The following is a 19,413-nucleotide window of genomic DNA, read 5'->3' as shown; positions in this document are numbered from 1 at the left end:
AGGAGAGGAATCCGGCCCCGCCCGTGCTACCTAAGTTAAAGCAGAAAAATCTGATCCGGGTTGGTCCGTACCCCTCCCTTAAAGAGCCTAAAGCGGCGGGGTGCGGCAGGTGAGAGGCTGAGCCCAACCAGGGGAGGCGCCGGCCCCGGGCACTAAACGTCCAGGGGCCCCTCGGCTTCGCGGGCTGCGGCCCCGGGCACCACCCGGGGGCCGGTGCCGGGCCGCAGCTCCTCGGCGCTGAAGCGGGAGGGGCTCCCCGAGGGCTGCGGGTCGCCGGGCGGAAGATGGGGGAGGCCCAGGCGGTCCTGGCCCGGCGGTGGGTCCGGCGGCCGGCAGGCAGAGGGGGCGCCCCGGCAGCTGGAGGCCCCGGCAGCCTCCCGGGCGCCCCCGAGAGCTGGCCCGCCCTCCCTCCGTGACAGGTGGGCCTGGAGTTGGGGAAAGTTTGGAGCCGGCGGCGGCGAGGGGCGCCGGGACCAGGCCCCATCAGCCCTGCTTCCCGGCTCTGAGCTGCCGGGAGGCTCCCGGTCCCAGGCCCCGCGGGAGCGAGACGGAGTGGGTCTCTCCTTCCCATGAGTTGACATTAAAGCGAATAACTGCCGGGGTGTCATTTTCCCGGCCAGGCCTGGGACTGGAGGGTCAGGGAGTGCCGGGGAGACCCTGTGGGTGACGGAGGCTGCCACCTCTGCCATTCCGGCCTCGGTTAGGGCAGGGCGACACGCGAGGAAGGCCACCCGGGAAACTCCTTCTTCGCGTTCTTACTGCTTCTCCTGCTTAAGAGGCCTTCCTGCCCCTCCGAGAATTTCCTGGTCCCTCGGTGACCTGCCCTTGTCTGTATATGTGGGTGAAACTTTGTAATTTGTCATCCCCTCGTTCCCCTTGGCCTCAGGCTCTCAATCCAGGAAGGGAAACGAAACTGGAGGACTGGCAGGGTTACTGGAGATTGTGGAGTTGCTAGATTGCAGGGGAGAATGTTTAATTCATGTTTTCAGTGAACTTTTAAATCCTGACAGTCGTGCCAATAACTGTTCGATAATATGTTCAGAGGGGTTCTGTGTAACGCTTTATGCTCCTTCTCCGCAGAGAGGTTTCCGGTGGGTTCTGCAGGAATGGCTCTCTTGCAAAGGATGGACATATTTGATGAAAGTAGCCTGTGCATTAATTGGTCCTGGAAGGAGTTTAAAAATGGTGTCCTCCTGCCCCTCCCTGCTTGGAAGGAGTGCTAAAAGCAGATGTCTAGAGAAACCTACTGCTCCAGGGAGTGGTCAGAAAAAGATTTGAAAAGGGATGGTTATGGAGCTAAACTAATTTCCTGAGTGAATGCAGGTTGATGGTTTTACCATGGGTTCTCTATTAATTTTAAAATAGTTCCTTTTTTTATGAGCTACTGTGAGCTCTTCAGAGAAAGGAGCTATATAATAGCGTTATTTGAATTTATTTGTAGCTTCTGATTCATGCTATATTATTAGGAAATTATTACTGATTCATATTTTTAGTTAAAAACTAGTTCCTGTGTGTTTCGGAAAGCAATATTCGAAAGTTCTTAGCTAAATTCAGAGGTTGGTAAGAGGCTTTCTTTTTTTTCTTTTTTGGCGAGGTAGTCCTTGCTCAACTTTTAGAGATTATATGAAGGGTTTGAGGGTTTTTTGCTGTTAAAATCAGAATGAGAGAGGTGGCCCTAAGAAGAGAATTTCTGAACCGCATTATAACTCTGTGTTACTATTTGATACAGCACATTGTAGTTTATAACATGTGATATATTTACTTGAGGTTTATCTGTGTGTGACCATTCAGCGAACTAAATTGGCTCCTCATGTTTTAGCCTTTATGGTCTCACAACCTACTTTTTTCTTTTTCAGTAGAAATGATGGAAGAATTGCATAGCCTGGACCCACGACGGCAGGAATTATTAGAGGCCAGGTTTACTGGAGTTGGTGTTAGTAAGGTGAGTAAAATGATGATAATGAACACTGTGCTTAGTCTAATTTAAACACATTCAAAACCCAATTAAGGGCAATTTTGATGGACCATACTGTTATATTGTAGAGGAGAAGATTTGGCTCAGGGTTCCAATGAACTTTTCAATCCTACCAGTCATTCCAGCCGTTCAGCAGTGTATTTGAACGTATTCTGTATGGGAGTGTATGCTGATTTTTCAACCCTACGATATGGGGGAGGTTTCCCATGGTCTTATTGCAAGGGTACTAACCGGATGGATGTGTATTCTGTGCCATATTTTTTCAAAACTCCTCAGTCACTCGGAATAAAACTGTTAATTAAAAGGTATAGGCATAGCTTCATTACACTGGACTTTTTGGATAGTTATATGGTAGAGTTTTGAAAAATCTGTCTCTGCTAAGTCTGTCAGTTCTCCAAATCTGCAGTTCAGCAGATTCCTCCTGTTTGCATCCACAGGCTGATTTCTCTCTTCTATTTTTCCTAACTGTTCACTCTTTATTTTTATTCTGGGAGTATAAAATAAGATCCAGCCGCCATTAATGGGCAGGTGTTAAGTTAAACAATGTTAATGCTTTCCGTGCAACCTAGGTACCTGCTATTTCACCTCTCTGCTCTTGTAGGATGGTTTTACTACAATATGTAAAATATATTTATGATGCTTTATTTAAAAGCTTCACCATTCCAAAATTATTGCATTACTTGGGCTTGGGACTTGTGAGTTTTTGATCCTTGACTTCACGTGGTACATTTCTTTAGGTGCTTTTCAATAAATCTTATTTCTCACTAGAGGCCCGATGCACGAAATTCGTGCGGGGTAGAGGGGAGGTCCCTCAGCCCAGCCTGCGCTCTCTCGCAATCTGGGACCCCTCGGAGGGTGTCCGACTGCCAGTTTAGGCCTGATCGGCAGTCAGACATTCCTCTTGCAATCTGGGACCCCTCACTCCTAACCACCTGCCTGCTTGCTCCTTACCTCTTGGCTCGCCGCTCCTTAGTGCTGCCGTGGAGGTGGGAGAGGTTCCTGCCACGGCCACTGTGCTCGCCTGGCTTCTGGCTGAGCGGTGCTCCAGCTGTGGGAGTGTACTGACTACCAGGATGCAGCTCTTGTGTTGAGCATCTGCCCCCTGGTGATCAGGGTGCATCATAGCAGCTGGTTGTTCCGCTGTTCTGTCGCTTTGCATATTAGGGTTTTATTATATAGAATAGGATGGTGACCTAAATATTGGTCTCATACTTTGGTTAGTAGCTTCTTTTTTTTTTTTTTTTTTAATATATTTTATTGATTTTTTACAGAGAGGAAGAGAGAGGGAGAGGGATAGAGAGTTAGAAACATCGATGAGAGAGAAACATCGATTCAGCCGCCTCTTGCACGCCCCCTACTGGGGATGTGCCCGCAACCCAGGTACATGCCCTTGACCGGAATCGAACCTGGGACCCTTCAGTCCGCAGGCCAATGCTCTATCCGCTGAGCCAAACCAGCCAGGGCAGGTTAGTAGCTTCTTAAGTAAATTTTTTGTCACCCTGGCCAGTGTGGCTCAGTTGGTTGGGCATTGCCCTGTGCACCTAAAGGTTGTTGGTTCGATTTCTATCAGGGCACATGCCTGGGTTGGGGGCTTGATCCCGGATAGGGGGCCTGCAGGAGGCAGCCAATTGATGTTCCTCTCTCCCTTGCTCTCTCTCTCCCTCTCCCTCCCTCTCTCAAAATCTATATAAAAAAGGAAGTTACTTATCAAGGTTTAGTTGAAAAAAAAAACCTGCTGCTTTGATGGGTCTCATAGTTTTGGTGAGCTGGAATAGCTTGATAGCTTTTGTTCATTCAACAGATATTTAGTGCCTATTGCATTCTGGGCATTGTACAGGTTGTTAGGGATGACACCTCAACAATGGAGTGTCTCCAAGCCTCCATTGTGGAGAGAGATCATACTAGGATTAGAGATATATTAGAGCTGTGACCTGGTGCTATGGGAACACACATTTTGTAGTTCTTGGGGTTGTTTTTTTTGGCCACTTTAGTAACTGACTTTTGTGGCACTTTGTAGGCCTATACTCCTGACTGTTGATGTACATTGAAGTTACATGTATAAATGTAAACACTGATCTAGGTGAAGTAGATTCAACTGGAAGGGGACACTACATTTTAGTATTACATTGATCTCTGATTCAGTTGATTATCTACTAAATGACCTTTGATGTGTCTTTTAACTGCGGAATTCAGTAGAAGGCTCATAGCCAAATCTGTCTGTTCAAATGGTCACGTACTGAGTAAAAGTAAGTCTCTATTCAAAGTGTATGTAGTTTAAACTCATTGGACTTTGTTGCTAGGACGCTTTTCTTTCCTTTGTTTTTTGGTTCACAATAGCTATATCCAAGTATCCTTTTGATGGGGTAAAGCATAAGTAATGAGAATGAGTGACACTGAATTTTGCTCCCCAGGACCAGCTTAACATCATGTAATTAAGTTGTCAGAAAACTTAATCTGATGATATGTTTAATAGGAAGCTCTACCTTTAATAAATAGAAAAAGAAGTTCATTTATATCCAAGTGTTTTAATGGTATTAATTGTATGCTATTTTGTTGTTTCCAGTTATGGTAGGCATATTGATTATAATAAATGTTATTCAAAGACTAGAGGTAGAGTGTTTTTCTCCCCATAGCAATGAAACTTGAAAGAAAAAAAAAAAACCCAAGTAAATTATTTTGTAGTTTGCAGAGTTGGGAAGAGGGAAAGAAAAATCTCCATTTTGTACAACTTCTTTTGCCTACAAGATGTTGTATCTCTCAGATCACTGATTTGAAATAGGAGTCGGAAGGAGGCCCTGGTACTAGGGGAAAAGGTGCTTTTGGAAAAAACTCCTCCCCCTAGCTTTGAATTCCTCATTATGGGTCATAATTTTCCAGTAAGGATGTCACTGTTGATGACAGCTTTCAGTTTTGCAAAGATCAAGAGAGTTTTCAGCCCTTGTTCCAAATGGGAGAACGCAGTGACTTTTCTGTGGTAGTGCCATCTAGTGGGACTGGTGCAGCCTCATGGGCTGTCTCGAGTTTCTCCTAACTATTCATAACATTTTCAGTACTTTTTGATGTCCATAGAAGGAAGAAATTCAGTGCCACTGTGGATTCTTCTTTAGTTGACAGGAGTGTTTTAAGTAGCTGCAGTCTTTGAACTTCCTGGTTATTATAGATCTTATGTCATGTTGCTTCAAGTTTTTTACATCCACAGATTAGATACATATCACAAAACCTACACTAAAATGAAATGGCCAAGCCACCCCGTTTATTACTTATATTTAAGTTGCTCTATTTATATTTAGGTTTTTTATTTGCAAATTTAAAACTTACTTGCATATTGCAGTATATATACATTGTTTCTCTTTCTATTAGCATATGTCATTTATAATAACTGGTAAACCAAAAGCATTTGTTTTGCACTTTGTGATTCACTGTGTGGTTTTTGTTTAAGTGATTGGTATTTTCTGTCATTAGTGAGTTTATGGTAAAGGAAAGTAGCTTAATGTACACCACGAAGCTATAGCTGACTTTCCTCCTCTAGTCTAGCTGCCACTTTCTGGGAGGACCTGTACCCATCCAGTTGACATTTTTGAGGTGATACGGTGAAATTCGGTTATGAACCTACTTTTTTATTTCTTGTTGACCTGATATGTGATGAGCTATCCTACGTCTTTTTAAAGATCTCTTCTTTTAAACACTGGATAATCCACTTTCAGTAATGTGAAACTGACTATACCCTGTATTCATATGTTTTCAGTGAGGACCATTGCAATACTCCCTTTTAACAATTTAAGTACAGATGGTCTCTGATTCTGGAGACTGTAAAGTAGGTAGAATTTTACCTTTGCGTGCACTGTTATCTATACCTAGTTGAATTTTAATGCTAGCATAGTAGCAAATACTTAAATAGAACTTATTATGTGCCAGCTACTGTTCCATGTACAATAAAAGCAATAAGAAGTGAATTTAGATTTTTTGTAGCAGTCAGTAAACCTTCATTCTCTTTTTATGAGACATATGATACCCACTGCATTGTTCCCACAAGTTGAATCATAGACTTATCAAGGATCATCTTATGACAACTTGCACTTGTATTATAATTATATAATTTAATACAAAATTATGAAAACCGATGAAATATAATTGTAAAATGAAAGAATTGTTGATTCTAAAATATTAAGTTAACTACCTTGGAAAGACTAAATATAAGGTGATATATATAAAAATGCATAATTTTTTTTTTAATCTGGAAGAATTCTTTATTTGGATCCTTGGCAAGTATCTTTTAAAGAAATCGAAACTGGAAATTGTAGATGAGGCATTATGGGTGTGGTTTGTGTAAGATAGTGTAGAACTGCAGTCAGTGGGTCTACAACTCAGAAGGCTTACATCTAAAGACTGGCAACAGAATATACATTTATATGTATTAAGTTCAAAAAAATGTTTAAGATGTCTTTTTTTTTTTTTTTAAGATTCTCCACTGTAACCTACTTTTTTGACCGATGTCATTGGTTTCAGTTGTATTGAATAAAAAGGATTATGCAGTATGTGAATGGTATTGAAAAGAAGAACAAATTGAGAAGCTATGTAAAGTGGGACTTCATTTTGACAATAAGAACTTTCAGTTTGTAGAGCCTAAAGCAAGGCCATAAACTTTTAGTACTTAGAAGATTTTGGATATCTTCTTAAAGAAAATGATCTCTTTTCCTATCTTTTATAAATTTGTGAGTCTGATACATGATTACTTTAAATGATCAAATTTCTTACTTCTGAAAAGATGGTTAATTAACTGATAACCTTTCCTGTCATTTAGTTAATTGTATCATTTAGAAGGTGTTAGTTATGGATATCTAGTGTTATCTGTTTCATCAATGTCAATAATTAAAAAATATGTGTGTAGCCCTGGTGGTGTGGCTCAGTTGGTTGGAACGTCATTCCAAGTCCTGTAGGGACTTAGGTTTGCTCCCTATTCAAGGCACGTTTGGGAGGCAATTGATCGATGTTTTTCACGTTGGTGTTTCTCTGTTTCTCCTTCTCCCTTCCTCTCTCACATTAATAAAAACGGGTGTTTTGCATTTAATACATAGTTAGACAATGTTCAATAAGCATAAATGCCGAAAATATTTCTATTGGTGAGTTTTAGGAACTGTTGATAAAATTATTGTTTGCCTTTTGTATCTCCTCCCTTTCATTTACTTAAGTATTTCTTTAATTCTCCCCTCATTTCACATATAGTCAAGTATCAACTCATATTGCTTCTTTCTCTAAAATTTCTTAAGCATTTGTCAGCTCCCACTGCTATTGCATTAATCCAGACCTTCCTCATTCATGACTGGTCTCTTCTACCCCATATATCTTTCTGTAAACTGCCACTAGCTCTATTTCTAACAAAATATCAATATTATTGTTTTACTCTGTGACTTTAAAGGTGTCCATTGCTTACTGGATAAACTCCATATCCTAATTCTTTGTTGTTGTTAATCCTCACCTGAGGATATTTTTCCATTGATTTTTAGAGAGAGTGGAAGGGAGGGGGAGAGGCAGAGAGAAACATCCATGTGAGAGACACATGCATTGGGTGCTTTCTGCATGCGCCCTGACCAAGGCATGTGTCTTTGACCGGAATCAAACCTGAGGCCCTTCAGTCCTTGGGCCAACACTATCCACTGAACCAAACTGGTTCATTGTGTGTGTGTATGTGTGTTCCAGCAAAATTTATTTACAAAAACAAATGGCAATTAGATTTGACTCACAAGGTGTATTTTGTTGACCCCTAATTCAAAGCAAACATACACAATGGTGAAATATTTAAAGCGTTCCTTAAAGATCGGTGATGAACCATAGGTCATTTATCATCACATTTATTCAACATTGTGTTGAAAGATCTAGGTAATGCCCTAAGACAAGAAAAAGAAATAAAAGACTTAAGAATTGGAAAGTAAGAAAAAAAATGAGTATTCACAAACATGAGTATAAACATAAATAATACAAAAGAGTCACAAACCAGTGGAATTATTGGTGTCCCTAATAAGATCACCAGATATAAGATCAATAAGCAAAAATCAATTGTATTACTACATATGAATAGCTAACAGGTAGAAAATAAAATCTTTAAAATGTTATCAATTGCCATAGCATTTTAAAAGCATCAAATATATAAGGATAAATCAGCAAAAGATAGGAAAGAACTCTACTAAAGACTACATAATGTTATTGAAATAAATTAAATTAAAAAAATGAATACACCAAATGCATAATTTAGCAGTCTCATTATTAAAAAGTTTCACATTCTCCACCAAATTAATCTAATTTCAAAGCAGCAAAAATCAAAACCCCAGTAGGTCTATTATTTTTTTTACTTTTTTATGGAATTTATTGGGGTGCTATTGGTTAATAAAATCTTATAGAATTCAGGTGTACAATTTTATAATACATCTATATATTGTATTTTGTTCACTACCCCATTCCTGTCCTAAATTTTCAACTTTATGGCCACTTATCTACTACTCTACTTCTGTGCTCTACTACCTCAAACCATGACCGATCTTCTAACCTGTAATGTTAATGAACAGACTTACACTGTCTCTTCTACTTTTCCTTTTTTATTTGCCTGATGAACGTTTAGTTTACTCCTCAAAGCATAATCCAGATTATCTCTTTTTTATAGCTTTTCAAGATTTATCTACCAATCTAGTTGGGTTATCTTATTAATGCTTGGTAACTTTTATTATAAGACATCTTTTATTTCCCATTAGTCTCCTTGAGAACATGGATATCTTTATCTCTGATTATTCAAATGCTCAGCACATTGTATATATTGAATAAACCTTTGTTGAATTGGAAAAGAGTATTGAAGGGGAAGATGATAGTGTTCATTGTCACTTATATGGGCACTAGTGCCCTGGTGCATGGACTCTTGCACATTGAAAGGAAATTAATTAGAAGATGGCTGGTGGAGCGGGACTGTGCGAGACAGGGCTGGACACGCCCTGGAGTCAACCTCCCAGGGTCCCTCCCTGGCCTGCTGCACCTGGGGCTGTGTAATAGCTCGAAGGGCATCTGCGGAGTGAGCAAAGTCCCTCCAGCAGGTGCGGTCCCTTGGCCTGGCCTGCAGGGATCGGGCTGAAACTGGCTCTCCAGCATCCCCTGAGGGGTCCCGGAGTATGAGAGAGCGGTTCTCGGGTGATGCACCCCAGAATTGGGCTCCCTCCTCTCTGGTTCCAGGGTGTGTCATCCGAGAACTGCTGCTGTCAAGTCACCGCAGCTCCTGCGTTGAGTGTCTGCCCCCTGGTGGTCAGTGCATGTCATAGCTACCGGTCAGAGCGTTTTCCCCCTGGTGGTCATTGCGCATCATAGCTACCAGTCGGACGGTTGCTTAGCCTTTTATATATCTAGATAGTTCATTCCAGCCTTTTGTTTTAATCCACTCTCAAAACTGGTCTTTTAAATGGAAGATTTAGTTCATTTACATTTAATGCATAACATATTTTAGACTGGCGTGGCTCAATGGTTGAGCGTCAACCTATGAACCAGGAGGTCATGGTTCAATTCCCAGTTAGGGCACATGCCTGAGTTATGGGCTTCATCCCCAGTGTGGGGCGTGCAAGAGGCAGCTGATCAGTGATTTTCTCTCATCATTGATGTTTCTATCTCTCCCTCTCCCTTCTTCTCTGAAATCAATATATATATAATATATACTATTATATATTATATAGAATAGTATACTAATCTCTACACTAATAAAAGAGAAAGATGCAAATTGACCATACCTTCGCGACACCCACCAGCCGATCAGGAGTGAGTATGCAAATTAACCCAACAAAGATGGCGATGACACAGGCGTTCTGCAACAGTGTAGGTGTTCTGCACCGCCCCAGCCGCTTCGGGCCTCTGGGCAGTGGGGGAAGGCGGAAAGTTGGCCCCGGGCCGGAACGAAGGTGGTGCTGGCGTGCATGGGGCCTCTAGTATACTAATAAGAGGGTAATATGCTAATTAGGATGGATGTCTTCCGGACGTCCTTCTGGACAAAGCTGTAGCAGCTGCAAAGGGCCAAGGCGTGGCTGCGAAGGGCCCAGGCTCAGGCTGGCAGTGGCGGCAGCAGTGGGGTAATGGGGGCAGTGCTTTTCCCTGATCCACCAGGGTCGCCTCCCGCAGAGGGAGGCCAGACTGTGGCTTAGGCCGGGCCGAGGCAGAGGTGGTTAGGGGTGATCTGGCCTTCAGGGGAGCAAGTTAGGGTTGATCAGGCCAGCAGGGAGGCAAGTTGGGGACGATCAGGCAGGCAGGGGGGCAAGTTAGGGTCGATCATGCCAGCAGGGGGGCAAGGTAGGAGTGATCAGGTTGGCAGGAGAGCAAATTAGGCCAGCAGGGGGGCAAGGTAGGGGTGATAAGGCCAGCAGGGGGATAAGGTAGGGGCAATCAGGCTGGCAGGGGGCAAGTTAGGGGCGATCAGGCTGGCAGGCAGAGGCAGTTAGCGTAAATCGGCAGTCGGACATCCCCCGAAGGGTCCCAGATTGGAGAGGGTGCAGGCCGGTCTGAGGGACTCGGGCCTCTAGTGTGTGTATTTATATGCCATGCCCAGTGCATTAGGACACGTAAAAGGAATAAGCTTATGGATTGGAAAGGAAAAGTAAAAACATGGTTTTATAATTTTATTTTTTTATATGTCTTATAGATGACATGATTGTGCATGTAGAAAGTTCAAAGTAAACTATAAAAAAGCTACTAGGGTCTAAGTTTAGTTTTAGGGTACAAGATTAGTTTTTTAAAAACAGTTGTATTTCTGTACACTAGCAATTACAGTTGGCAATTGACATTTTAAAAGCAATAGTAGCCCTAGCTGGTTTTGCTCAGTGGATGACACGTCGGGACTGAAGGGTCCCGGGTTTGATTCCAGTCAAGGGCATGTACCTTGGTTGCAGGCTCAATCCCCAGCCCTGGTCAGAGTGTGTGCAGGAGGCAATCAATCAGTGTTTCTCTGTGTTTCCTCCCCTCTCTCCTACTCTCTGAATGAATGAATGAATGAATGAATGAAAATAAAGCAATACCATTTATTGTAGCACCAAACAGTATAAATATAAAAACATTCCCAAGAACAGAAGAGAATATTTCTTATAGTTTTTTTGTAATAGAAGTCACCTTGTATTTCCATTTTGTGGATGAGGACATTGAAGTACAAAGGATTAAAAAACATTTACTTATTTGTGAGCAACAAAGGATTAAAGAACATTTATTTATTTGTGAGCACACCTTTATTAAAAACAGCTAAGTTGGTGTGTAGAATGTAGAGTCACTGATTATATAAACTTAAAATACTATCTTAAATTCTAGCCCTTCAGGGGGCATAAAGGGCATTAGTGAAGTCTTCCTGGTTGTTTATAGATTAGTAAACTGAGGCTCAGGGAGAGTAGTTGACTTGCTATAGGTTGTGCCACAGTCAGCAAGTGACAGAAGTGGGATTTAGACTCCTGTCTCTTATTGTTACACCAATATATTGGGCTCTGCAATATATTGGAATTTTGTTACGCTGTTTACCGTAGGTGGTGGCAGTGGGTTTATTTCTCACAGATTGATTAATGATCCCTTCAAAACTAAAAGCCAGGAACTAAATTTATTGCCCTCAAATTTTCTTCAGGGTTATGTACTTTTTGGTTATTTTAAATCTGGATTATGTCAATCTTTATATTTTTGTTCTTATTCTTACAACCATTTCTTCTGGGTTTTCTTTACTATGAATGTGCCCTAGGATATGTACAGAGCATATCTTTTCCATCTGTAAATGTTGAATTTGTAGTTTTTAATCTATAAAAGGATAGTTTTTTTTTTTAGCATAAGGAGAGAAGTTAAAGGCTAAATTGTAAGCTTTATAGTGAAACATTTCGTAGTTTATCTATATGACTGTTGCTTCTATGTATATTGAAGTCATACTTCTTTTCCTTAGAATTAGTTTTTTAATGATTACTTTTCAGTTATATAAGGAATGCATGCATACTTCTATAATACTGAGAACTGTAATAGCTCTTAGAAATTTGATATGTATCTATCTAGATTTTTTAAAGTTTTTTTTTTAATTGATGAGAGAGAGAGAGAAAGAGAGAGAGAGAGGGAGAGAGAGAGACATCAATTTGCTGTTCCACTTATTTATGCATTGGTTGATTCTTGTATGTGCCCAGACTGGGAATCAAACCCCCAATCTTGGACCGACACTCTAACCAACTGAGCTACCCAGCCAGGGCTAGATTTTTAAAATACTTATTGAATTGCATACATAGTTTTCCATTAGAAAACATATAGTACTGATTTTTGCATGTGATTTTTACAAACTACAAAAATTGAATCATATTATTATTGTTCTGCAACTTGTTTATTTTTCATTCAGCACATGGTTTTAAGATCTGCCATATAGATGTTGCTATATGTAGACTTACTTTGGATCACTGGCCTATAAACAATCATCCTGTAAATACATTTGCAGAACAGTGTTTTGTCACTCATTTTAAGAAATATTAAATGAGACAAAGGATTTGAAAATTACGGGGAGAAACCAGTAACCTAAATCCTTTCCATCAATGGTCCCAGAATTATGTGTAATGCTCTTCTGTATTCACCACCATAGTGGTACAGTCCCATGGTTGTAAGTACTTCCTGTGTTCATCAAAATTGTACTGGAGCCCAAGCCTGTGTGGCTCAGTTGGTTGGGCATTGTCCCATGTACTGGAAGGTTGCTGGTTCCATTCCCGGTCAGGGCAGGCATATGCCTGGGTTTTGGGTTTGATTCCCAGTAGAGGGTGTGCAGGGGGCAGTCAGTGTTTAACTCTCTCACATCAATGTTTCTCCCTGTCCCTTCCTCTCTCTCTAAAAACCAATAAAGAAAATCTTTTTTAAAATGTTGTGCTGGGTCTTTTGTTTAACAGCTTTATTGAGATGTAATTCACACACCATATAGTTCACTCAAAGTGTAAAATTCAGTGGCTTAGTATATATGCTGAATTGTACAACCATTACAATAAATTTTAAAACATTTTCATCACACCAAGAAGAAATCCTTATCACATAGATGTCACCCTCAAAACTCCTATCTTTCTCAGCTCTAGGCAACCACTACATAATCTACTTTTTGTCTATAGATTTGCCTGTTCTGAACATTTCATATAAATGGAATCATATAATATGCAGTTCTTTGTGATTGGCTTCTTTCACTTAGCATTATGTTATCAAGGTTTGTTCATGTTATAGTATGTGTCTGAACTTCATTTCTTTTCATTGCGAAATAATATTGTATTGTATTGATATTTTGTTTATCTAGTTTTCAGTGGGTGAACATTTGGGTTTCCATTTTTTTGGCTATTATAAATAATGGTGCTGTGGACATTCATGTACATGTCTTTGTGTGCACATATGTGTTTTTTTTTCTTGGATATATTCCGAGGAGTGGAATTAATGGGTCTTAGTTAAGAGATATTCTATTAGCCCCCTGGAGTGGCTCAGTTGGTTCAGTGTCATCCTGTGCACTGAAGGCTTGCCAGTTCAGTTCCTGGTCAGGGCACATACCTGGTTTACGGGTTCAATCCTTGGTTGGGGCAAGTGTGAAGGGCAGCTGATCCATGTTTCTCTCTCTGGTCCTTCATCTGAGAATTAAAAAAAAAATAGCCCTAGCCAGTTTGGCTCAGTGGATGGAACATCAGCCCTTGGAATGAAGGATCCGGGGTTGGATTCTGGTCAAGGGCATATACCTCAGTTGCAGGCTTGATCCCCAGCCCTGGTTGGGGCATGTGCAGGAGGCATCCAATCCATGTGCCATGAGGGTTTAAACTTCTCCTGTCCCTTGCCAGCATGTTATTGTCTGTCTTTTTTATATACGCACCAGATATTGAGTGAATTACATAGTCTTCCATAGGCAGGTTTTCAGGAGAAAAGACAGGTAAAGGATTTCTTGTTCTAATTGTTGGGCTTGCTTGTTGTCTGGAAATGGATGTTATTAAATCACATGATTGCCCTGACTGATTTGGCTCAGTGGATAGAGCGTTGGCCTGCGGACTGAAGGGTCCCGGGTTCGATTCCGGTCAAGGGCATGTACCTTGGTTGCGGGCACATCCCCAGTAGGAGGCGTGCAGGAGGCAGCTGATCGATGTTTCTCTCTCATCGATGTTTCTAACTCTCTATCCCTCTCCTTTCCTCTCTGTAAAAAATCAATAAAATATATTAAAAAAAATCACATGATTAAGATTTGGCATGATTAAAATATTACTAAAAAACATTAATGTTAGTTAAGCATATTCTTGAGAGGATAGTCTTCTGACTGGTGGACCACAGTGATGTTTTTGGGTCTTCTGGAATTAGTGTCAATTCAGAACCAGTATCTAGTAATTCTTGAAAAGTCTTTATTTTATTTTCCCCATTGCACAGTCACTCTGATAAAAGGTCATAGTCCTTTTGAAGGAAGGCTGGGAGAAAGACTAACTGTATTTTTGGCATTGTAGTGGAATTGGAATCTTTCCTCAATGAGACCAGTCATTCAAAGGGTTCTGGGTCTGTCAACTTACTCAGATATTAGGATTGATTAAGGGGTCGCAGCTCTTTCTTTTTAAGGATGCAAATTAGGCTTTTGTTCACTTGACCTAGAACTATGTACAGATCAAGTAAGAATTGAGTAGATGGTCCATCTATTTCACTGCTGGGAACACTATGATCAACTAGACAGTGTGGTGTGTGTCTGGGAGTCAGACTGTTCTAATTGCTGATTTGACTTTACTATAGTGTGAAAAAGTGATGCTAGTAATGACTAAAAAGTTTATTGAGACCCTTAGTTTTAATTTTCCATTAGGTCTAGACCAGTGATTCTCAACCTTCCTAATGCCGTGACCCTTTAATACAGTTCCTCATATTGTGGTGACCCCCAACCATAAAATTATTTTCGTTGCTACTTCATAACTGTAATTTCGCTACTGTTATGAATCGTAATGTAAATATCTGATATACAGGATGTATTTTCATTGTTACAAATTGAACATAATTAAAGCATAGTGATTAATCACAAAACCAATATGTAATTATGTATGTGTTTTCCAATTGTCTTAGGCGACCCCTGTGAAAGGGTCATTCGACCCTCAAAGGGGTCGAGACCCACAGGTTGAGAACCGCTGGTCTAGACCTTAACCGTTTGAGTCCCAAGCAGCGAGATCGCGCTGCTGAGATTTTATGTCGAGAAAACATACGATTCGTTTGAGTCCCAGGGGGTATTGAAAAAACACTGTCGAAGAATCCCAAACAGCGCAACCGCGCTTTCTCTAAATGAGTACGAAAAGACCCAAACAGCGTGATAGTGCTTGTTTTATTTTATGTCGAGAAATACCAAGCAGCGCGATCTCAAGCTTGGGACTCAAACGGTTAATGGAGTATCTTTACTTTTTCAGGTAGTTTGACTCTTGTCAGCTGTGCTCCTGTATACTTAATCAAGTTCAACTTTTGTCCACTGTTCTCAATCCCTTTTAAAATGCCTATTTAGTCCAAAGAGGAAATGAAGACTTTAGAAACTCAATAAATGTTGACATTTAAACTTTTATAGGAGTGAAAGATTAACCTTTGGCCCCTATTTCTACAAGTTTTTCTTAGTTTATACGAGTTTAATTCATGTGCTAAAGGCTGATTGTGAACATTTGTATCTTAACCTCAGTTTTCATGAGTTTATAAATTATCCACAAAATTTTCTTTAGGCTTGTAACTGAAATATTTGTTTAAGCCCTTCAAAAGTGCATTTTGAGTAAATTAAAAGCATGTTTTACTTTGTGTTTGGAAACCATACTTTTTTAAAAACAAGAAACTTGACTGTTGTCTATTTTTAATTTTTATTATTTTTTAACATTATTATTACTAGGGGCCCAGTGCATGAATTCGTGCACCTTGAAAGGAACTGTGGGCTGGTGAGGCTGTGGTGGGCACAGGGGTGGGTCTTGGTCCATCCTCCACGGCCCTGCCCGGCCCCTCCCGCCATGGCCCCCCGATCCCCTCTCTGCCGGCAGCCCTGCTCCCTCCATCGCTGCTGCTCCCACGCACTGACGGTGCCGGCTCCACTTGCACCTGCTAATGGTGCGGAGCGATTTGGCCTGGCGCTTAGCAGCGGGTGTGAGCAGTGGCTGGTGCCCCAATCGCCCCCTCAGGAGCAGGGGGAAGTGGAGATGCCCTGAGGGGTGATCGGGGCTGGCAGCCGCCACTCACATTCGCTGACGGCGCTAAGCGATCAGGGCCAGCGCCAGGGGCTGGCACTAGCGCTGGCACTGGCTGCAGGTTTGAGCTCCGGGTGGGACTGCAGCACGCAGGAGCAAAGAATTTTCAGTAACCACCAGAGGCTCGCCCCAATGACAGCGACCCGCGCTCTGCCTTGATCTGGCACCTCCGCTCACCTGCTCCACCATCCCGCCGCGACCGACGCCCATCATGTTCCACACTCTGCGGCCAGCTGCCTACACCCGCCATGTTCCACGCACGCCCCCTGGTGGTCAGCATATGTCATAGCAACCAGTTGTTTGGTTGTTCTGCCATTCAGTCTATTTGTATATTAGGGTTTTATATATATAGGTTATTTTAATTTTTTATTTCAGAGCAGAAGGGAGAGGGAGAGAGAGATAGAAACATCAGTGATGAGAGAGAATCGTTGACTGGCTGCCTCCTGCATACCCCTACTAGGGAATGAGCCTGCAACCCAGGCATGTGCTCTTGACTGGAATCGAACCCGGGACCCTTCAGTCCACAGACAGATGCTCTATCCACTGAGGCAAACCAGCTAGGGCTGTTCTCTATTTTTCAAATGGTCCATTGGGTTTTTTACTTTAAAAAGTCATTAATAGCCTGGCCAGCGTGGCTAAGTGGTTGAGGGTCAACCTAACCCTAACCCTAACCCTGACTCCCCCCGTCACATATATGGGTCATATTTTCCTGTTTCTTTGCATGCCTCATGAGTCGTTTGTTGGAAACTGGTCATTTTAAATGATACATTGCAGCAACTCTGGGTACTGATTTCTCATCCCATCCTTGGGGCTTGTTATTGTTATTTGCTTGTTTGTTTTGTGACTTGTGGATTATTTTAGTAAAGTGTGTTGTACCACCCCATCTCCCTAGCGATATGCCTCTGGTGGTGTTCCTCAGGGAGGCACAGCTTTAGGTATGCCTGTAGTCACCCTGCGATGACTGTTACTGGTAGGGCTCTCCTTCCTTGACCAACCTGGCTGTTAAATTCTACTAATTGCCCATATTACTCTATTATTTTCAACAATGCCTCAAGGCATAAATTCCTTTACAAACTAATCCAATCAAATTGGGGTTCCATGAAGGAAGGGAGAGTTTTTGAGGTCAATGTTTGCTATGTGTTCTGTCCCCCAGACAACTCCTTCCAGAAGTCTTATTCCCTGGTTTTCTCCTACAAACTCTCTGGCCTATAGTCTAGGCTGTATCTTATAAAACCTTGATATAATGGACTAATTTGATATAACGGACTAATTCAGGTGACTGGGGTGTCCATTAAAGCTGAAAGTCTGTTATATAATAGTAGGTTCCCCACAGTAGGTTTTCTGAATGCGTATGTTAAAAAATTGACCAATTAGTTTACCTGTTCTTACTTATGTAGATACATTTGTGTGATTAAAATTAAGTATGTATGAAAAGTTTAACTTCACAGACAAGTTTTCTATATCTGTTACAGTAATTTTATTTATTTTTAAAATATGTTTTTATTAATTTCAGAGAGGAAGGGAGAGGGAGAGAGAGAAACATCAGTGATGAGAGAGAATCATTGATCGGCTGCCTCCTGCATGCCCCACACTGAGGATCAAGCTGGCAACCTGGCATGTGCCCTGATGGAATCAAACCGTGACCTCCTGGTTCATAGATTAACTACCACTGAGCCATGCTGACAGTAATTTTAAATTTATACTGAATGGGTCTAGTAAATGTGTGCATTCACTAGTCACTGAAAATAAACAAATGCACACAGCTGGGGCATGGCTTAGTGGATGGGGGAACATTCACCAGCATGTGTTAAAACTGCATCAGAAAGTCATGCCATGCTACAACAGAAGCATGCGGTACAGTGTGATCACGTGCTAATCGTTTGCTGAATGAGAATGAGTGGTGACTCTTGGATTTAAATATCTATATATATAAAAGGCTAATATGCTTAGTGTCTGTCCGGGTAATGATGTCACGTAGCAACCCTCAGCTTCCTTTCCCTAGCGACGACTAGCCTCCTTGCAGTTTCTTCAGCCCAGGAACAAGACTTGGTTTATAGCCAGGTGGAAACATTTCACACTTTAACTAAATGTCTGTGAAGCGTTTTCCTGTACCTCATCTCATTTGATCCTCACAGAAGTCCTGGAGTAGGTAGATAGGAGACTCGGTGGAATCCTATTTCTTTTCATTAGCCGGAAAATGGAGATTTAGAAAGTTTAGAAAGTTGACCCGACTGAAAAAGTAAGAAATGGTGGACCTTGAAAATGACTTTAGGTTTTCTCACTGCTCACAATATAGTCAAACACTGCTGCAGTTATTTTACCCTTCGTTCTCCCTGTGTGATCTATAATAATAATCTGCTTCATGTTGATATTTACTGCTGTGTTGCTGACAATTACCTGAAAGAGAAGTTGGGGTGCTTCACTGGGCTGGAAAAAGTTTAGCTACATCAGAAAGCAGGTCTAATTAAGCAAATTTATTCTCTATATATAAAAGGCTAAGTTGACTTGTGCATGCATGATACATATAAAGCTCTCGCTGGCGCCAATCACACACGTGTGTTTCGATCTGTCATTGTCGATCGTGAATTTGGTTGACACTTATAGAGAGAGGGTGAATAGCGATATTAAAATATTTCTTCTAATTAATTTCAATGTGCACAAATTTGTGCACCGGGTCACTAGTGTAGACTATAATTGTAGATATGTAGTATTTATGTTGGCAAAATTACTAGTGTTTTTTCCAACATATGGCCAATTTGCTAAAATTTGTTAAAAATGACAGTAAATTAATAACAAAAAAATATCCTGTTCATTCAGTTATAAGTAAATCTTGGTTAAAAGCATTTAGACATTAACAGAGTGGTCATTTTCACATATTACATACAGACTGGAAATTTGTCCATTAAATCTGAAGTCTATTTATCAAGGTCCACAAAATCGAGAGTTTACTGTAATCTCCTTTCAGTCGCCTTTTACTACCACCACTGTTCTTGTCCACACTCTTGGCAAGAGATTTGGTATTATGGGTTCCAGCTTTTACCCCTAGGCCAGATATCTGAGCCAGGGTTCTGGAGGTGGGGATGGGGAGAGTGGTGAACTTTTCTGTGAGAGACCTCCTTGCTCTAGGAGCTGAGCCCTGGGGGGAGGGGGGGGAGACAGGAGATGGGTGTGTGTGGCACAGCTGCTTATCTCTCCTCACCCAGGAAGAAAGCTCTTGGACTGAGAGCTGAG

At 41.4% G+C, this 19,413-nt stretch overlaps 1 protein-coding gene across 9 annotated transcripts in view; it reads left to right on the top strand.

Moving 5' to 3' along the window:
- The window catches only part of TLK2 (tousled like kinase 2), an 82,420-nt gene that overhangs the window by 1,144 nt on the left and 61,863 nt on the right, over positions 1-19,413 (top strand). For 4 of the 9 annotated variants that reach the window (XM_023756772.1, XM_023756770.1, XM_023756769.1 and 1 more), the window contains exon 2: positions 1,857-1,942. In XM_023756772.1, coding sequence (XP_023612540.1) covers positions 1,862-1,942 — 81 coding nt within the window. In that variant the 5' untranslated portion in view covers positions 1,857-1,861. Of the gene's footprint in view, positions 1-400; positions 420-817; positions 838-1,853; positions 1,943-19,413 lie in introns of those variants that run through there. The other 5 variants (XM_023756768.1, XM_023756767.1, XM_023756765.1 and 2 more) reach the window with 5 other exon arrangements.

This window comes from Myotis lucifugus, unplaced genomic scaffold, assembly GCF_000147115.1.
Source record: "Myotis lucifugus unplaced genomic scaffold, Myoluc2.0 scaffold_99, whole genome shotgun sequence".
Taxonomy (NCBI): Eukaryota; Metazoa; Chordata; class Mammalia; order Chiroptera; family Vespertilionidae; genus Myotis; species Myotis lucifugus.
This window is presented reverse-complemented; position numbering and strand designations above follow the sequence as displayed.